Genomic DNA, 21,265 nt, shown 5'->3' on the forward strand with positions numbered 1-21,265 from the left:
GGTTTCTTCAGGGTTGACAAAGCGCGTAATGCCCCTGGTATTGTAGGCGTTCATAGGTTACGTTAACCGCATATTCTTCAGTAAGGCCATATGCTTGTTTGCCACTTCAGTGGTATAAAAACAAGTGGTATTTAAAAATGGACTTCTTTGTTATCGCTGCGCAGTGATTGGTCGAGTAAATGGCAAAAAGAATCATGGGAGAATGACGCTGCAAACAAAAATACCAAAAAGCTAACGTCATAGAACTTCCGTCTATAATTTTACGACTCATAAAAAAAAAACGTGTTTTCCTGTGAGAAAATAGATTTTTATAAATGCATACTATATTATAAATGGATAGATTTTTTTTATAGACTTTGTTTACTTTTGGTGTTTTTTTTTTATGTAATTTCACTAGAGGGCGACTTTGTACAAAAGTCGTTTGCGGGGTACCTCTGTCCTATACGTGTTTTTACCGTGAAACTGTTGTTTGCATGGCTGTGTTTTAGTTTGAAGGAGTTTTTTTAATAGATGATAATGGAATGGTAACCCCGCCTGCGCTTACGGTATACGCTGGCGGGTCACCAGTGATAGATAATAGGTGATAATGATAATGCAGGTCGGTTAGCCCATCGTGATGGATACACCTGGAATTGCAGTTGTGTTTGCATGGCTGTGTTTCGGTTTGAAGGGTGGGATATGGCGTGAATTTACAGGGTACAGAGGAATAACACCTGAGTCCTCAGGAATGGCAACGCATGGAGGGTATTATGAGCGAAACAGTATACTCTGTTATGTCCACGGTACTGCTCATGTGTATAGGCGACGGTTACCACTTTCCATCAGGTGGGCCGTCAGCTTGCTTGCCATTATAAGTTGCATAAAAAAAAACCTCGTAAGTTCACTGCCATATCCCACCATTCAAACCGAAGCACCCGTGGAAGCACAACTTGGCGGCAGAAGTACGAGTGGGACAGTGGTACCCATGATCTGCTAGTGCAGTCTCCTTTTAGTGCTGATAAAAACAAATTATATTTATTTCAAGAATGTATATTATTCATCAATACATGACCACGTGAGCGACATGTGGGAACACTTCAAGTATTTGCGCGAGTGACTTGACATCGAAATAGCCCTTACAAAGGTCACTGCCTCAACTAAATATAAACGCATGCGCAGTGAAAGTGAGATTAGGGACACGCTAGATCCGATATCGATGTTTTTGTTGTTACACAAAAATTTAAAAAAATTAAAAAATTGTATTTACATACATCTTTGTGTAATCCAATAATTTTGTAATGGGTGGTGACATTTCAACTCACGCTTTTTGCATCATAATTTTTTTTTTTTTATTAATGAAAATGGAATGACACGTCTATCTACATTTGTTTTCTCATTGTGATCATTTCTTGTAATTATTTATATTTATAATAAGTTTACTATTGTAATCTTATGGTGGAAACAATAAAGAGTATCTATCTATCTATCTACATTCATAGTTTGAAATGGGGGAAAAACAGAAAATTAAAGAAAAACGTGGAGAAAAGGATTTATAGTAACAGTTCTATATAGGTATAACACCTGAGTCCTCAGGAATGGCAACGCATGGGGGGTATCATGGGCGAAACAATATACTCTGTTATGTCCATGGTACTGCTCATGTCTATAGGCGACGGTTACCACTTTCCATCAGGTGGGCCGTCAGCTTGTTTGCCATTCTAAGTTGTATAAAAAAAAAATTAAGTAATATTGAGAATTTCTACAACAACAATGACCGTCAATGTCATGTATGACTCCCATTACGTCAGACTTTTAACAAATTGTACCCATTTTAGCGTTTTAACACATTAAAGAAGCCGACTTATTAATGACAGTTCCTTAGCGTCATATCTATTTTGATCGCAGCAAGACACTACTTCGACTAATTCATTAACTTCCTTCAATGTGTGAGATTTTATTAAAAATCCTAATTAACTACAGTGACTAAATTAAAATGTAGATATATAGATAGAAACTCTTTATTGGTCCCTCCATAAGATTACAATAGTAAACTTATTATAGATACAAACAATTACAAGAAATAATCACAGTGAGAAAACAATGGGCGGCCTTATCGCTAAGAGCGATCTCTTTCAGACAACCTTTGGATGGAGAGGAGTAATAAATACGACGAAAATTTTATTATTTCTAAATATTGAGATGTGATACATGTTCCATATACATACATATGCAGTTACACACATAAATATACACATATACATACATACATACATGCATATGAACATCTACACAAATACATAAATTGTAAATGGTAACGATGTTAATTTAATATTGTTCTATTTTTGACGTTCATCAGTTTCTAACGGTCTCGAGCAAGTTTCAATTTTCCCAGCTGATACTAATGAATGCAGTCTCTATTTTAACCAATCTTTACCATGTTGCTCTAAAACGGCCGGAGCTTCTCATGCCACCTGCTTCTCGTTTAAGACTCTACTTGGATAAATGACTGTTTCCACGGAATACAACCAACTCCATTGTCTTAAAAGTATTCGTTGGTCCATGGGATTTTGGTCAATTATCTCCCAAGGTGTGGTCTTAAAAATGGTTCATTGCCAGCAGAGCCTCAATTTATGTCGGAAATATTCAATTCCGCACACTGGTTTGCTGCTGGCGACGTTTATTTTAACGACTCAAGTATCGCAATTATGACGGCCGATCTCCGTACAGGAGAATTGATTTGTTATTGGGATTGAATACTCTGATTATTGTAATCATCACCAAATCAGCCTTTAACTCTCCACTGTTAAACATATGCCTTCCCATATGTGAGGTTTTGCCAGTGTTTCAATCCTAAGAAGTGACAAAGGGAACTTAATGGTTAAGAAATTAAAAGACACGGTGGGTTACAGATATAAAAGCAGTAGCAGGTGCACTTTGGACAAACTTTGGACTTTGGCCAAAAACCAAATAGAATGGAAGACTCTGGAGGAGGCCTTTGTCTTTGGACAAGAGAGAGGTGACAGAACAGTTACTGATTGAATATTAATTACATTGAATTGTTTATTATGTTACTATTTTAATAAAGGCTTTTTTTATATTTTTATTATTATCTATCTAATCATATAAGTTGCCGTGGGGTCCTGACGTAGAATAAGCCAACTCTTCCTTTCCCGTGAGTGTCATAAGAGGCGACTAAAGGAGGGCGAGGGATAGGCAGCAGCGTCCCTTTTAAAACATCACCAAAGCTTAAATGCGTTTACCAATCTGTTTGCCAAGCATAGTAACCACTGGAATCACTCCCTCCTTATGTTATATTCAGCAGGATATAGGCTCATAGCAGTGAACAGTTATTGGCTGGTATTATGATGTTGATATATGTCCACAACTGTAATCTTTGATAGGATAGTCAGAGATGTCAGCTGACCGTAAAGCCAACATAATATTTTATTACCGGAGAGTTGGTTGGAAATTTTAATTGACACAAAAATGACCGCAGTCAGATTAAAACCTACATCACAACTGAATTGAGAAATTCCATCATTTTGTAGTCGATTGAAAAAAATTGTCGATGATCTATCTATCTATCCTATTTAAGAGCTGCGTTCTTGTCGGTGGAGCTCTTGCCACTCTCTACGATTTTCAGCGAGTCTCTTCACCTCTTGATACGACACGACACCAACTCCTTCCTTGATCTGCCCGATGTAATTATGCCTTGGTCTCCCTCTTCCCTTCTATCCTTCTATCTTGCCTCATGTCGATGATAATGAAGTAATAATAACATCACTATCTAAATCGAGTCCCGTAGGAAATAAACAATTGGCAATCGATTCAGTTGATCATAAATTAGAATTGGCAATGTATGACGAACTAAGAGAAATGTAACGCGTCACTAAAAAAAAATTGATACGCACAAAATAAACACGTTTGCATGCGCGACACATGGAGTGAAACGGGTGTCCCAGTTGGCAGTTGTTTCTTTGTTTATAGCAATTATGTTTGTTGATTATACATATATGTGTAAAAAGTGCATGCGGTTCTTCAAAATAATTAAGGATTTATCAATATCGTCATCATGTTAGCCATTAACTCTCCATTGCTGAACGTAAGCCTCCTTCATAAAGAGGGGGCCAAAATTTCACTGCTACATTCCACCCTTCATATCGAAATATAGCCATGCAAGCACCGCTGCTTGGCGGTAGAAACACAAGCGGATGACCTTTGCATAGTTTTCTCTGATCTCGAGAATAAAAAGAAATATTCAACTATGAGATAGAGTTGTTGTATCAGCAGGTAACTGTCCACTGCTGGGGGAAAGGGATTGTTAGCAATGGAGTTTGACAGCCCCATTGCTAGCAATATGCCCTATTAGGTCGACCTACACGTGGTTCCCCCTGGAAACCGTCGTGAACTAATCTTGTTGAATTCGTCACGATAGGCTAACTGCTCTACTTCATTCTCACCTATCATCCTTAACTGGTGCTTCGCTGGTGTCCACTGCTAATCATAGCCTCCCTCATAAGGGAGGTTTGCTAATAGGTGCCAAACTTGGCAAGCAGATTTTTTGCAACCGCAGTTTGTCTTTTGGAGATGTTTGCTCATTCCTCCACCATAAGCTCTCTTAGTCACCTTTTACGACATCCACGAGGAAGAAAGGAATGGCTTATTCTATGCTAGGACTAACACAGCTACTAGATAGAGTGTTGATTGCAAAATATTGCATCAGAAAAGAACACGTGTCAATGGTTGCAACGTAAAAGTGTAAGATCACAGTCATGTTTGGCAATAGTGGTTGTTTTTATTTGAATGTGTTGATGTGCATAATGGTCAACAGCATTGGTCATTGTTTTATATCATTTGTAATCAACAAAGAAACTTTAAAGAGGAGGGTGCTCACCTCCTTTTCTGACTTTTCTAGTAGTTCTTTGTTAGTAATGGAGACTGAGAATCCCATTGCTAGCAATATACCCAACTAGGTCGACCTTCTCGCGGTTCTCCCTGGAAACTATCATGCTTAATTCCTAATGATCATGATGGGCTAACTGGCCTGTTTTCATTCTCATCTATCACCCTGCACCATCTATCACTGGTGCTCCGCAAGCGTATACCGTTAGTGCAGGCGCGGTTACCATACCATTTTCACCCATAAAAAAACCTCTTCTTTGCATAATGGTGGAAATTTCCATCATAAGACTTACCGCCCAAAAATTATATAGAAGACCAAGTTCACTTTAAGTTGATCGTGTCTGGACATCTTTTTAATAAAATAGAAAAAATAAAACATAGCTGTCAAATTAATTTTTTTAACCATTTCTCCTTTAATTTTGAACATGAATTATATCACATTCATTTATTTCACCAAGAAAAAAAATCATGCCAAGTAGGGTTAAAAAACTATCGACAAAATTTCTCCAATAGCCACGTCCCAACACTATATTCCAGCTGACTCGTACACGATCACTCTTGTACCAGATGCGCCTGCATCCGGCTTACCACATGAATATTTATTTAACACAAGAACATATTTACTGCATACTATTTACGACGGCCGATCTGAATATGTGTAGATAAGCTCAGAAACCTTTAGTTTTGCTATTATGAAAACAAAATAAATGTAAATGGTATGTTTAGCAGCGCCATCTATACCTGAACTAAGCAGAGCTTGTACAATAATATATATATAGGTCGCTGCTGCATGTACGCATGGACGGGGTGGAGAAAGGAGGGAAGAAATTGTTAGCAATGGAGTTTGACAGCCCCATTGCTAGCAATATGCCAGTGTATACCGATAGCGCGGGTGGGGTTACTATTTCATTATCACCTATAAAAAAAAATGGGTGGAGATGGAATGGTAACCCCGCCTGTGCTATCGGTATACACTGGCGGGCCACCAGCGAAGGGTGACAGGTGAGGATGAACGCTGGTCAGTTGGTCCATAAGGACTAATTGAACAAAAATTAATAATTATGGTTTCCAGAGGGAACCGCGTGGAGGTCGACCTGATAGGGTGTATTGCTAATAATGAGGCTGTTAAATCTCATTACTAATAGTCCCTTTAGAATGGGGGGTATCATAAGCAAAACAGTATACTCTGTTATGTCCACGGTACTGCTCATGTCTGTAGGCGACGGTTACCACTTTCCACCAGGTGGGCCGTCAGCTTGTTTGCCATTCTAAGTTGCATGAAAAAGAGAGATTTCAATATAATTTCTATGCGACCAATCTGTCTGTAAGTATATCCTTCCAGATAAAAAAATATTTTTCCAAATCGATTCTCAACTATCGGAGTTATGAGGTAACGAGCATAAAAAAATGGTACCGAAATGAAGGCCTCCTTCTGTTTGAATTCGTCTCGAAAACATTTGAAAAACACAAAAAACAAAACGCTCTGCGAAGGACATCATTAAATAATTCTGAAGCGATGCCAATTCTATAATTACTGTCTCACACGCTTGTTAAGTGATACTTTTTCGCGCCTTTTTTTTTGTACGTTTGTTCCGTTGTGGAACAGGCTAAGGTCGGAGACCATGCTGCCTAGTCTTCAATATGATAATTTGTCTGGAATCTTTTTCGCGCCTTTTTTTTTATCGATTCTATAATGTCTATGAATGCTCATTTTTTTTTTCATTTAAAAAACTTTATAGATTAAAATAAACTAAGGTACAAAAGGCGGACTTAATGCTAGTAGCATTCTCTACCAGTCAACCTCTGGGGTGAACAGTGAATCACGAACACGGTACTACAGGTGAAGGATAGGTGAAGAGAATAACAACTAATAATGTATACCTCTTAGATTGTATAGATAGAGCATCGAGTCTCAAAAACGGGTCAACGTTTTGTCAGCGAATTGTCAAATTAACCGACTCGTTTGTTTTATCAGTGTTCTATATACTTACGCATACAATGTATCTTGACATATTATTTAATAAATAAAATGAGTGTTTACGCATTAAAAAGACGCAGAAAATATAAGGCAAAATAAATGTAGAAGTTATAAAGGAATCACTCATAACTATTTATCACGCAAAATTGTATGAAAAAGTTAACCCGTTTTTTTTTGAAGAATTTGTATGAAGATATTTTTATTTATACCTATCGGTCTTTTCAATTGTAAAAACATTTTATTTATTTATTTTTAACTATAACATTTAAGTCGATTGGTACACATGCATGACTGTAACTACTAATGAACTGTCAGTTTTCTCATATTGGGTTTGCTGGAAGAAATCTCTATTGGAGATAAGCTCGCCCTTGTGCACTATTATGTTTGTTTTTACATTTCAGTAACCTTTTGTGTACAATAAAGAATAAAGAAAGAAAGAAAGACATACTATCTATAATATATAATGTAAGCTTTATAGTTTCTAGTGTTAAGTTATGAAATTAATTACCTGATAATGACAGGCGCTGGCGGAGCACCAATGAGGGATCCCTCATGTTTCCCTAATACCCTACAAGCGTATACCGATACCGCAGGCCGAGCTACTATTCCACCCATCAGAAACTGTTATTGGGGACTAACCTTCCCATTAGGGGGGAAGAGATTGTTAGCAATGGAGTTTGACAGCCCCATTGCTAGCAATATTGCTAGCCCTATCAGGTCGACCTCCACGTAGTTACCACTGGAAACCATCGTGAACAATTCATGCCGAATTCGTCACGATGGGCTAACTGGCCTGCTTCATCCTCACCTATCATCTATCACTGGTGCCCCGCCGGTGTATACCGATAGCGCGGGTGGGGTTACCATTCCATTATCGCCCATTAAAAAAAATACTCCCCATTACTGACAATTCCTTTCTCCGCAAGTGGCCACATTCCAACACGCAGTCCATCAACTTGTTTATACTCAAAATTGTATAAAAACATATAATAAACTCTAATAAAATCTAATAAGAATATTTTTAATTTGACGTATGTTTGGATATTTTTGAAACGAGACTACCTATCTCACATCTGTTTCTCGTCAGCTTTCAACTCAAGATGCGCATTATGGGTACAGCTCTTGAATGGAGATGGGAGTCATAAATGTTTATAAATAACAAAACCTATTATGAAAACTGTACTTCAATATTGGACTAATAAAAGTATGTAGTGCAAGTTTATTAAATAATCCACTTTTTTTGTTAAAAACTTTTTTTTTATACAACCTAGAATGGCAAACAAGCTGACGGCCCACCTGATGGAAGGTGGTAACCGTCGCCTATAGACATAAGCAGTACCATGGACATAAAAGAGTATACTGTTTCGCCCATGAGCTATCATGCGTTGCCATTCCTGAGGACTCAGGTGTTATTCCTCCGTATCCAGTAAATTCACTGCCATATTCCACCCTTCAAAACTGAAACACAGCCATGCAAACACAACTGCTTCACGGTAGAAACACGAATGGAACAAAGGTACCCAAGCAATCGACTTTTGTACAAAATCTCCCTTAGAGTTTAATATAATAACTACCTGTTTAACTTACGTGTAATTAGATCGAGAAAGCTCGACTATGTTCGAGATCAATTCGAGACCCTTAATCGTTAAACCGGTAGTATTTACATTGAAAAATAATCCGTCATTCAGTTATCTTTTCAACTGACGTCGAGAAAAAGGAGGTTGCTTTGCATGTTTGTTACCTCATAACTCCATTAATTGGGAGGAAAGGGATTGTTAGTAATGGATACTAAGATCCCATTGCTAGCAATATACCCAACCAGGTCGACCTCCTCGCGGTTCCTCCTGGAAACTATCATGGTTAATTCCTGATGAATTCATCATGATGGGCTAACTGGCCTGTTTTCATTCTCATCTATCACCCTTCACTGGTGCTCCGCCAGCGTATCCCGTTAGCGTAGGCGGGGCTACCATACCATTTTCATCCAATAAAAAAAAACTCAGTCAGTTGTAGACCGAAATGGCAAATTCTCTTTTTTATCGAAAAAAAATATACTTATAGTATTTGAAAGTAATAAACTACGAAATTTCGATAAATTTTTTTTCGGGACTTACAGATTTAAGTAAAAACTACAGCTTTTAAATCAAAATAACAAAATTTTTTAATTTTCTTTATACATATTTGATTTTGCTGCGTTGGAAGTCGGCTTTTTTTGTAGAACACAGAATTTTGAACTAATTTTGATGACTGTAACGCAAAGGATTTAACTACTTACTCCAGTCAGTTTTATTTTATGGCGATTTAGTCGATATGTAAACACATACTTCCAAAAAAGCTTCAAGAGAGACACAATGTCACGATTTTTAAAAATTCGAATATGGCGTCCATTTTTTTTTTATTTTAGTGTCAACGGAATATATCGTTCATAAGTGTTTTGTCATAATTGAAATCCCCACATTTGTGGAGTAAAATGATCGTCTATGTCTATGTAAATGTTGATGTTAGGTACATGAATAAATTTGGCACTAGACAAATTATAGTTAACATTGCTAGATCTCTCTTGCAATCGTTTAACACTCACACATATTCCATTCAAATACAAACAGACATCTCGATAAATTCCAAAGCGTTGCACCAAATTGGATTTGCTAAAACAACGGCCGTAAGTCCGCAACTGTACACAAACAGAGAACGTAAACTGTATACCTAATTCACATAAATAATATTAGAAACCCGTTCAAAAACAGCCAGTAGTCCGTACCGAAACGTCGCTGCAAACAGTCATGGTTCCCGAACGTTAGCTGGCGGCCGCCATGTTCAATTTCTTTAAAAAGAAAGCCGCGCCCGACGCGTTGCGGAAAAATCCGAACGATTCGCTGAAGGCAGTCGACGCGCGCGCGCGACACGAAAATGATGTAACGAATGAAAAAGCCAACGTGGTGCCCAAGGATGTGGTCAACTTGCTCATACCTGAAACCGATTACAATCAGAAGACCGGCGTAGGTGCAATATTACAGATAATGGCGGGCAAAAGGAAGAGAAACAAGAAGAAAAGGACCGAGTCCTGCCGGGTGAGTCCGCTCAAAGAGACGCCTGTGAATCTACAGCGGAGTAACTCTGACGTCGAGCGGTGCGCGCCTACGCCCGCCGAAAATAAACAAGACGCAGACGCCGCCGAGTTCGTGAAAGCATTAGTTCTACAGAAATACGCAACGAAACCGGACCGTCATGTGTCGTTGGTATACGTGAACGAACCTGTCTTGGACGAGAAGCGACATGCGGAGGCGCTACTCCGCGAGATAGCGAGGAGTATTGACTGTACCATAGACAAAATAAATGAGAATCAAATGGGAGGCACTGACAGCAAGGAGCACACCGAACCTGTTTACGAAACAATCGACAGAGAGAACGGAATAGATACGTACAAAAACGAATTGAAGGGCGAATTGGAGAAGCTGCTGCAGATCGAAGCTGATAACGATAAGGCCGACGAGTCACCGGCCCTGAAGAAGAAATCGAATTTGAAACCGCCGAAATCGGATACCGAGGGTTGTTCCGACGATGACAGATCGGATTCCGGTAAAAAGCGTGTGACATTTAGAAAGCATATCGTATTCGATGATGGCGAACAGCAGACCGACGAGGAAGTCGATTCGTCATTCGAATCGCTCACCTCCGAAGAGGAAGAGGAGGAATATTTGGAGGAATCGATACCAGGCAACGATGAATTGGTCGGAGGTTACGTAGTATCGAGTAACGATAGTGACAATAAGACTGTGATAAATGTAAATGAGGACGTATCCGATGGCGTTAAGGTTCAAATTGACGAGAACTTGAGAAGGATCTCAAGCGATAATAGTGACAGTGGTTTTATAGAAGGTGACAGTGAGTTAAAGAGTGTAGATGTAGAGACGGACAGTGAAGTGAGTGAGAGTGAGACGGAAGAGGAAGTTACAGAGGAAGAAGAGGAAGAAGTCAGTATAGCGGAAATCATCGAGCCGGGAGACCCGAAGCATGTTGACAACAAGTAAGTCATTAGAATAGTACATTACTGCAGCGGCCAGCAACTGAGGCATTGATGGATGAACGTGCAAATGTGGGCCGAAGCGTAGCCGAGGCTTAGGGAGACTGTACAAAAGCTGTTTGCTTGGGTACCTCTGTCTCATTCATGTTTCTACTGTGAAGCAGTTGTGTTTGCATGGCTGTGTTTCGGTTTGAAAGGTGGGATATGGCAGTGAATTTACAGGGTACATTCCTCTGTACACTGTAAATTCAACAGCTAAGCTATAATAACACCTGAGTCCTCAGAAATGGCAACACATGGGAGGTATCATGGGCGAAATAGTATACTCTATTACGTCCACGGTACTGCTCATGTCTATAGGCGGTTACCACTTTCCATCAGGTGGGCCGTCAGCTTGTTTGCCATTCTAAGTTGCATAAAAAAAATTATAAATTTTTAAGCCTATGTATGACCTACTAGTCAGTTATAATATATAAATATAATATAATAATTTAAAAAAAAAATGTTCCTGTTATCATTGTTTATGATCAACGAAGCGGATGCCAGGTTAGACCTCGCGAATCGGAGCACTAGGCTACAAGAATCACGGGCAATATACCAGTGGGACACAAAGATTGATCTAAAATACTTGAAATAAAACGACGTTGTATTAAAAAAAAACTTCGTACGCTATCTCCGTAAAACAAAGTAAATATGTGAATTCCGTAATACTAAACTATATAAATCTTAATAAAACTCATGACGGAAAACTGTAATAGCATTGTTATTTGACTCTGTTATGCATTTTCGCGCCATTTTACGCACGCCACAGATAATTTATTTATTTTTCTTTATTTGAAACTTAGTTCGTTGTTTAAAATTTTTCCAGTTCAATTTGGTATTTCTTTTTTATTTATTTTAACACAAACAATAATATTATAGTAACATTATAATAAATAATATACCTTATTTAACTCTGTAACAAGTTAACAATTTTTTTTTAATAAAACAAACTATGATTGTTTTTTATTTCTTTTGGCTTTTTTTTTATTAATATGTTTTACAGCTCTGGATACAAGTCCTTTTAAGACCGTATTTTGGCTTTGACTTTTTAGGGTTGCCATAGCTCTAATGTTTAACATATATATTATTATCATATATTAATATCGTTTTCTTTAACAGTATCTAGTTAGACAAGGAAGTCTGAAAATGCCTTCTATATTTACTAATATTATTAATGTGAAAGTGTGTTTGTTCATTACCTTATGGCCTATAAACCTGGCCTTAGGCTTAACCGATCACTATGAAATTTGATATACACGTACTATATGGATAGAAAAGGATGTAGGCTACTTTTAATCCTGTTTTTTTTTAATGGGTGATAATGGTATGGTAACCCCGTCTGCGCTATCGGTATACATTGGCGGGGTACCAGTGATAGATGACAGATGAAGATTAAAGTAGGTCAGTTAGCCCATCCTGACGAATTAAACTAGAATTATTCACGATGGTTTCCAGGGAGAACCACGTGGAGGTCGACCTGACAGGCTATATTGCTAGTAATAGGGCTATTTGACCCCATTACTAACAATCCCTTTCCCCTCACTTTTTATCCTGTTCAATTAACATATCCCAGTCACGTGGATGAGGTCGCGGATAAAAGCCGGCTTGCTATATTTTTTTAAATCTTTCAAAAGGAGGTTTTCTTAATGTCGTCGTCCGTTAAAGTGTAGCCCAGTTAATTCTTTTTATTATGGCAATTTTTATATAAATTCTATTTTAATTAATTACTATTTACTTACGCTTTATATACAAAGCTGATGGCCCACCTGATAGAAAGTGGTAACCGTCGCCTATAGACATGAGCAGTACCGTGGACATAACAGAGTACACTGTAATATCCATGACTTAACCTACGTCGCGTGGTCCCGACATAGAGAGACTTTGTACCAGAGGGAGACTTTGTACAAAAGTCGATTGCTTGGGTACCTCTGTCCCATTCGTGTTTTAACCGTGAAGCAGATGTGTTTGCATGGCTGTGTTTCGGTTTAAAGGTTGGGATATGGTGTGAATTTACTGGGTACAAAGGAATAACACCCGAGTCCTCAGGAATGGCAACGCATGGGGGGTATCATGGGCGAAACAGTATACTCTGTTATGTCCATGGTACTGCTCACGTCTATAGGCCACCCTTTTCTTTCCTGTGGATGTCGCAACAGGCTACTAAGAGAACTCAATTGACGAGTGATGAGCAGCAGCGTCCCTCTTAAAACTTCATCAAAATCTGACTGGGATTGCGAATCTGTCAAGCGTGGCAAAATCACTCCAACAGTAAACTGCTGTAAAGAATTTGTATTGTATTGTATTGTAAAGGAAGGAGTTGGTGTCGTGTCGTATCAAGAGGTGAAGAGACTCGCTGAAAATCGTAGTGAGTGGCAAGAGCTCCACCGACAAGAGCGCAGCTCTTAAATGGATAGATAGATAGATAGATGTATTGTAAAATCTTTATTGTACATAACTCGGATTAAACACTGGTAAATGATTTGATATACAATGGCGGAATATACAATAGTTCAGTTTCTTGGCAGCTTATGGAGGAGACATATGTTTAGCAGTGATGGGTTATATGATGTTTTTTTTTTTTATACAACTTAGAATGGCAAACAAGCTCACGGTCCACCTGATGGAAAGTGGTGACCGTCACCTATAGACATGAGCAGTACCGTGGACATAACAGAGTATACTGTTTCGCCCATGATACCCCTATGCGTTGCCATTCCTGAGGACTCGGGTGTTATTCCTCTGTACCCAGTAAATTCACGCCATATCCCACACTTCAAACTGAAACACGGCCATGCAAACAACTGCTTCACGGTAGAAAGACGAATGGGACAGAGGTACCCAAGCAATTGACTTTTGTACAAAGTCTCCCTCTGGTGATGATGATGACGATGATCAAAAAGAAAATTATAAAAAAATATATACAAATAATTAGTTATATATAAAAATAGTTTCCAACCCAATATCATATATATATATATATATATATATATACATCTTTACCAACAATCTTTCAACACAATTGTTATCTGAAAATATCTGTAAAGAACAATTATGAGTCAGCTGCGGCGACAAAGGCTTGGCACGGTCGGTGAAGTCTCGTGAAGTCTTCACAACACGTCAGTTATTGATCGTTTATTTGCGTAAAATGTCGATTATGTGCATTTATTTTATCACTTATTTACGGTTTTTTTTCTAATGAATGATAATAGAATGGTAACCCCGCCTGCGCTAACGGTATACGCTGGCGAGGTACCAGGGAAGCATGATAGGTGAGAATGAAAAGGCAGGTCAGTTAGCCCGTCGCGATGTATACACCTAGAATTTAGCACGATGATTTCCGAACGAACGAACGAGGGTGTATTCTATGCGTTGGGCTAACTGATCTGCCTGGGGGAAAGGGATTGTTAGTAATGGAGACTGAGAATCCCATTGCTAGCAATATACCCAACCAGGTCGACCTCCTAGCTGTTCCCCCTGGAAACTATCATGGTTAATTCCTGATGAATTCATCACGATGGGCTAACTGGCCTGTTTTCATTCTCATCTATCACCCTTCACTGGTGCTCCGCCAGCGTATCTCGTTAGCGCAGGCGGGGTTACTATACCATTTTCACTCATAAAAAAAAAAACTGACCTGCCTTTTCATTCTCACCTATCATGCTTCCCTGGTACCTCGCCAGCGTATACCGTTAGCGCAGGCGGGGTTACCATTCTATTATCATTCATTAGAAAAAAACCGTTCGGCGCCCAAATTGCGAAATTGCTAGTTGTCAAATTAAAAAGCTGTATGTTGTCTTTGGAAACATATCTATTGAATGAGAGTATTTTAGTGAGAGACACATCGAATTGTGTTTTTAAAGAGCGACTACTTCAGAGCCAGACGTGTTTTATTATAGTGAAACTAATGCATTTTTTTTATTTAGCGTTTATCAGCTTGTATTGGCTTGTGAAGAAGTCGCTCACAATACGAAATACAGATGCTGGCATACAAATTTAATTTCACTATTTTATTTTATACATTAAACAAATATTACTTACATATATTTATTTATTTTATTTATTAATTCATTAGTACAAATATGTGTACATGACGGACTTAATGCTAAAAGCATTCTCTCCCAGTCAACCATAGGGAAGTGTCAGAATACACGAATGCGGTACTACTAATTATTGATATACATACATACTAAAATTACATATATAAACGAATAATAGTATATAAATAACAAATATACTTACACATATATGATATATACTATATTATACACGAATTTGGGAATAATACGAAGCACTTACTGCTCGGATAAAGATAAAAAGAGAGCGTGAACGCTTTTTTTGAAAGACGGTTTAGTCGGTAGTCTCTTAATGGCATCAGGAAGCGCGTTCCAGAGTCGTGAAGAATGTAGGAGAAAAGAGTTTGAAGCGTAACCAGTACGGTGAGAGGGGAAAGATAATTGGGGAGTATTATTGGAACGAAGGTTACGTTCGTGAGTTTCAAAAAGATAATGGAAATATATATCTTAGAAACATACATATAAAGGTGATGATGAACTGCTTTCACAGATTGTTTATAAAAGATTTTTTTAAAGCGAATTTGTTACACACTTATGTCAATAGATGGCGCATTCCAGAGTCGTGAAGCTATTCCTTTTTTATTGTTAGAGAGGCAAACAGGCTGAAGGTCCACCTGATGGGAAGTGGTAACCGTCGCCTATAGACATGAGCAGTACCGTGGACATAACAGAGTATACCATTTCGCCCATACGTTAACTAACTCATTCTTTTTTTAACCAAACATTTCGCGCCATTTTTCAGTGTTACAAGTATCGATTAAAAAAAGTCCTTCAAAAAAAAGAGATTCTTAAGAAATTGAATTTGGAATTTTTTTTTTTTTTTTTTCTCTCGTCTAATATAAATAATCACATGCATATATTGTGTACATGTACGAGTATTTATCAAAATGCCGGCCAATTTCATTGATTCTGACATCGAATAAATATTTAGTCTATTCTATTCTCAGATATTGATCAAAGCAATCAGCGAAATCGAACATCATTATTTTGAATCATTATGGTTTGTTTTTATCACCATCTTTTAAATATAGACGTAAGAACTTTGTATTGTTTTTTTTTTTTTCATTCTCCAAGTTACTGAGCAATATCTCCACATTCTGGAGGAAGACGAGATTGTTAGTAATGGAATATAGCAATCCCATTGCTCGCAATATACCCTGTTAGGTTAACTTCCATATGTTACACCTGGAAACCATCGGGGGGAAAGGGATTATTAGTAATGGAGACTGAGAATCCCATTGCTAACAATATCACTATATAACAATATAACCAGGTCGACCTCCTCGCGGTTTCCCCTGGAAACTATCATGGTTAATTCCTGATGAATTCATCATGATGTGCTAACTGGCCTGTTTTCATTCTCATCTATCACCCTTCACTGGTGCTCCGCCAGCGTATCCCGTTAGCGCAGGCGGGGTTACCATACCATTTTCACCCATCAAAAAAAGACCTGGAAACCATCGTGATTAATTCTTATTGAAATGGACAGGAAGGAGTAACTGAGCTGCAAATACCGGTAGCGCAGGTTAACATTTAAATCATACATTTACATTTAAATCATCACAAACATAAAGAAAACAATAATTAAACTCTAGTACAGTGATGGACAAGTTTTGTTTGTAAATAAAGTAGATATTTTAATAATTTGATTATTCGTTCTATTAAATAAATCGTAGACACAAACGAAACTAGCTAGTATATACTACCTACGCAATCTTTCATTATATAAACACACTTATCCACTTCAACATTTCCCGCGCTTTTTGACATCCCAAGGACGCCATTTTGTGACGCACGAGCGTAGTCAACATGGCGGCCTGAATCACATTTTATTTTCAATTCCCCCGTGTTTCACCTACACCTACCTTTATTTGTATAATAAATAATGTTTTTGTTACACCTTCCCTTGTTTGCTTTTGGAAACGTGATTTTCTCAGTGTTAACTGTTGCAAGATGTAATATAATATAAACGTATACCTACCTATTTTAAATTAAATAAGTTTTCCATAGGCTTAAAATGTATTTTACTATAAGTAAATTAATTTTCGTTTGGAAACTGTACTATTTTTTTTTTATATCACTGAGGTGACAAACAAGCATACGGCCCACCTGTAATACCCTGTAAATTTACGCCATATCCCACCCTTCAAACCGAAACACAGCCATGCAAACACAACTGCTTTACGGATGAAACACGAATGGGACAGAGGTACACAAGCAATCGACTTTTGTACAAAGTTTCCCTCACCTTTGGATGGAGAGGAGTAATTATAAACAGTTTGAGTGGAGGTATGAAACTCTGTTCGTTTTTAAATACATATAGAGAGATGCATACGTAGAACAATGTAAATATTAAAACGTATATTTTGAGTTACTACGTACTTAAATAAATGCCTATATACATTTAAATATACAAATACATATACATAGAAATACATACATACAATCTACTTATGTATTGTGTATGATTTATCAAAATTGAACTGCGCTGGTAGATCTAAAAACAACTACTTGACATCTCAATCGTTCGGCCTGGTTATTTTAACACTTAGACGATTTCAGATCTGAATTACAGTCTAGGCCAGACATTTTATAGTGGATATAAACTGGATGAAGCATTTAAGATGCGTATAACCTATATACATGATTGGAAGATTGACTGACACTTTAGCCCGGGGGAAAGGGATTGTTAGTAATGGAGACTAAGAATCTCATTGCTAGCAATATACCCAACCAGGTCGACCTCCTCGCGGTTCCCCCTGGAAACTATCATGGTTAATTCCTGATGAATTCATCATGATGGGCTAACTGGACTGTTTTCATTCTCATCTATCACCCTTCACTGGTGCTCCGCCAGCGTATACCGTTAGCGCAGGCGGGGTTACCATACTATTTTCATCCATCAAAAAAAAAAACTCACTAAGACTCATCACTCAAATGAACGTGATAAATTCACGCAAATTTGTATGAAAAAGTTGAGCCGCTTTTCTCGAAGCATTTGTATGGAGACACTTTATTTACTTATATATAATCTAAGGTTTTCACCTAATGGTTAACTAGTAGAGAATGCCGTACGACGTTTAGCTCGCCAATTGTACAGATTTTATTTTGTAATAAAGAATAAATAAATAATAGTACATTACTGCAACGGCCAGCAACTGAGGCATTGATGGACGAACGTACAAATGTGGGCCGAGTCGCAGCCGAGGCACACATACGTGAGTCCATCAATGCATAGTTGTGGCCAAGGCTTGTATAGTACTTTTCTCAAACAATGCGCGGAAATCAAAAACACAATTTTACTTTTTAAGTTCAATGACGAATAACGAACAATAATACATTTTCACGCGCCATAATGTTCCTTTGTTTTTTTTTTTTCAATAAACAGCTTTCTGTTTGCAAGCCAGTTCGAAATTTAAATAAAACCTTGTATTAGTTACCTCCTTGGTAGCCATGTTTCGAAGTAAAAGGTCATTCCATTTTTAAATTACAGGACAGATATGAGTTTACATAGTAATTTATCTGGCCGCAAAACACGACAGATATGGATTTTCATACAACTTTTGCCGGCCGCTGCCCGCATGTATCTGGCCAGTACGGCAATTTTGATTTATCTCGAAGAAGATTGTCAAAATAATGCTCACATTTCCAAGCATGTTTGAGAAAATATTGTTATTGGACATTCTATTGAATATTGTCCATACAAATAGTGTTTGAAAAATGTTAAAATGTCCACCCGTGCGAAGCGGGGACGGGCCGCTAGTTTTTTTATAATATAAGTATTAGTAAAAAGGAATTGTTACTTCAGTTCGCAATAAAACAATGTAGTGAGAAGACGTGTCATTTGATTTTCTAAAACAGATCAAGCAAAACCATTTTTGAACCTTAAATGCTATAACAATGGGATTTATTCGTAAAAAACATAACTGTAGTTTCTTAACTAATATTAATATATATATATATATCGTATGTGTGTATGTATGTATATCTATGTGTTAACACTAATACATGCCTAGACAATGACGGACGGGCATAAACGTAGTGGGTAGGCTGTGTAAATTATTACAACGTAACGGTCACCATACTACCCTGCATATTGGATATTAATCGCTCGGTCGAGACGCCCTCTGTGTGACACTACACTTGACTACTACAAGACTGTCTTATTGTTACGCTGTAAATCTTATTATTATATATCTATTTTAAAGGAAAACTAAGACTATTAAATAAAATACGTTTATTACATCTAGACAGAAAAAAACCTCAAAACAATGATAGGGACAATAACGGGTCATTGTCCATTAAACAAACATCTATACACAATAGGAGCCACAGACAGCCCTCTATGTCGAGGCTGTTTCGACGCCGAAGAAACGGCTGCTCACGTAATCCTGGAATGTGAGGCTGTGGCCCATCAACGTTTAGAAATCCTCGGAACGGTGAGGTCGCTCCGTGAGGCCTGTGAAGAACCCAGGAAGCTTCTGCGCTTCTGGACGGAGCTAGGTTGGCTGCACTAGCCACGACTCATACGCACAATGGCCCAAGTGAGAGGCTAAGTGCGGAAAATGGAGTCCCTTTCACATTCACATTCACATTCAAGACTATTAAATATATTAAGGACTATTACTGCACCAACCGGAGTATTTATTAATATTGTATCAAATTTTATTGTATTTATGTGTGTAAGTTTTTATTAATTTATGTATTAATGTTATATTATTATTTATGTACTTTTATTATTTACATATGTAGGTATATAGAGCTGTTTTTATTGTATTATATATTCAAGTTTTTTACTGGTTATTATTTAGTTTATCTTTAGCTGTACGGTTATTACCCTTGTACATTCTACAGTTTTCTTTCAGCTTCTCAAAGGTTGACTGTAAGAGATCCCTTTATGGGATAAGTCCGCCATTGTATATTAAACCTTTTAATGTATCCATGATTTATGTACAATAAAGATTTTACAATACAATACAATTAATATTATAGTATTATAAGGGTACAATAGTGTCCGTTAAAATAATATGAAATTATTTAATAGCTCTAGCTATTGCGTAAACACGTATGAATGACCTTTATGAAATATTTTGTTCGTTTGTTTGTAAGGATCGCGCACTATGTTTTCACGAGAAATGATTTATGACTAGCTACATCATTTGTATATATGTCACAGAATAAGATTTAACACAAAAACATATGTTTACTAATAAAACTGCCTGTATCACTGCAAAATATGGAATAATGAACTTGTTAAATAAATGTTTTTATCCAATATATACCTAATATATTTATATTATCTAATATATAAAATTCTCGTGTCACGGTGTTTGTTACCAAACTCCTCCGAAACGGCTTTACCGATTTTTATGAAATTTTGTGTGCATATTGGGTAGGTCTGAGAATCGGCCAACATCTACTTTTCATACCCCTCAACGATAAGGGTGACCCTCCCCAAAAAAAATATTTTTTATTTTTTGACAATTTTTTTCCATTTTTATTTTATTATGATTTAGCATTGAAAAATACATACAACCTCAAATTTTTACGATCAACTCCTGTTTTTTAATCGCGATTTTTATATGCCGCAATAGGGTTGCAAGATGGCAATCGAATATAATAATTGTAGTACGATTTATTTTCATGTATAGTTCTCGAAATAATGTATATGGTAAAACAACGTTTGCAGAGTTAGCTAGTATATTTATATATTATTTCAGCCGTTAACTATCTACTGCTGAACATAAGACTTCCACATAAGGAGTTTTGGCAGTTGTGTTTGCATGGCTGTGTTTCGGTTTGAAGGGTGGGATATGGTAGTGAAGTTACTGGGTACAGAGGAATAACACCCGAGTCCTCAGGAATGGCAACGCACGGGGGGTATCACGGGCGAAACAGTACGCTCTGTTATGTCCATGGTACTGCTCATGTCTATAGGCGACGGTTACCACTTTCCATCAAGTGGGCCGTCAGCTTGTTTGCCATTCTAAGTTGTATAAAAAAAATGATTAATGGTAAATCTTGTAATTCCAGGAAGTCCCTTGTGTCGCAAGAGAGCAAGTTCCAAACGCAAGTAGCGGCACTGACCGAGCTTGCGGACTCGAGGTGCGGCGAATCGGAGCGCGCGAGAGAACTCATAGCGGCCTACAGGAAGGAGATAGAAGCGAAGGACCAGGAAATAGAACGTGAGTTTCTTATCTCGTAAGCTTTCATATTGGTTGTGGAATGAACTCCCTGCCGAGGTTTTCCCAAGAGACTACAGCATGA

General features: G+C 37.7%; 1 protein-coding gene across 6 annotated transcripts in view; it reads left to right on the plus strand.

Moving 5' to 3' along the window:
- LOC113509775 (golgin subfamily A member 6-like protein 22) overlaps positions 1-21,265 on the plus strand; it is a 58,945-nt gene that overhangs the window by 7,323 nt on the left and 30,357 nt on the right. For 5 of the 6 annotated variants that reach the window (XM_052898679.1, XM_052898673.1, XM_052898680.1 and 2 more), the window contains exons 2-3: positions 9,607-10,886; positions 21,032-21,183. In XM_052898679.1, the coding sequence (XP_052754639.1) occupies positions 9,673-10,886; positions 21,032-21,183 (1,366 nt within the window). In that variant the 5' untranslated portion in view covers positions 9,607-9,672. Of the gene's footprint in view, positions 1-9,588; positions 10,887-21,031; positions 21,184-21,265 lie in introns of all 6 variants that reach the window. The other variant, XM_052898676.1, reaches the window with a different exon arrangement.

This window comes from Galleria mellonella, unplaced genomic scaffold (assembly GCF_026898425.1).
Source record: "Galleria mellonella isolate WM207_F2 unplaced genomic scaffold, CSIRO_AGI_GalMel_v1 utg121, whole genome shotgun sequence".
In the NCBI taxonomy this organism is placed as follows: Eukaryota; Metazoa; Arthropoda; class Insecta; order Lepidoptera; family Pyralidae; genus Galleria; species Galleria mellonella.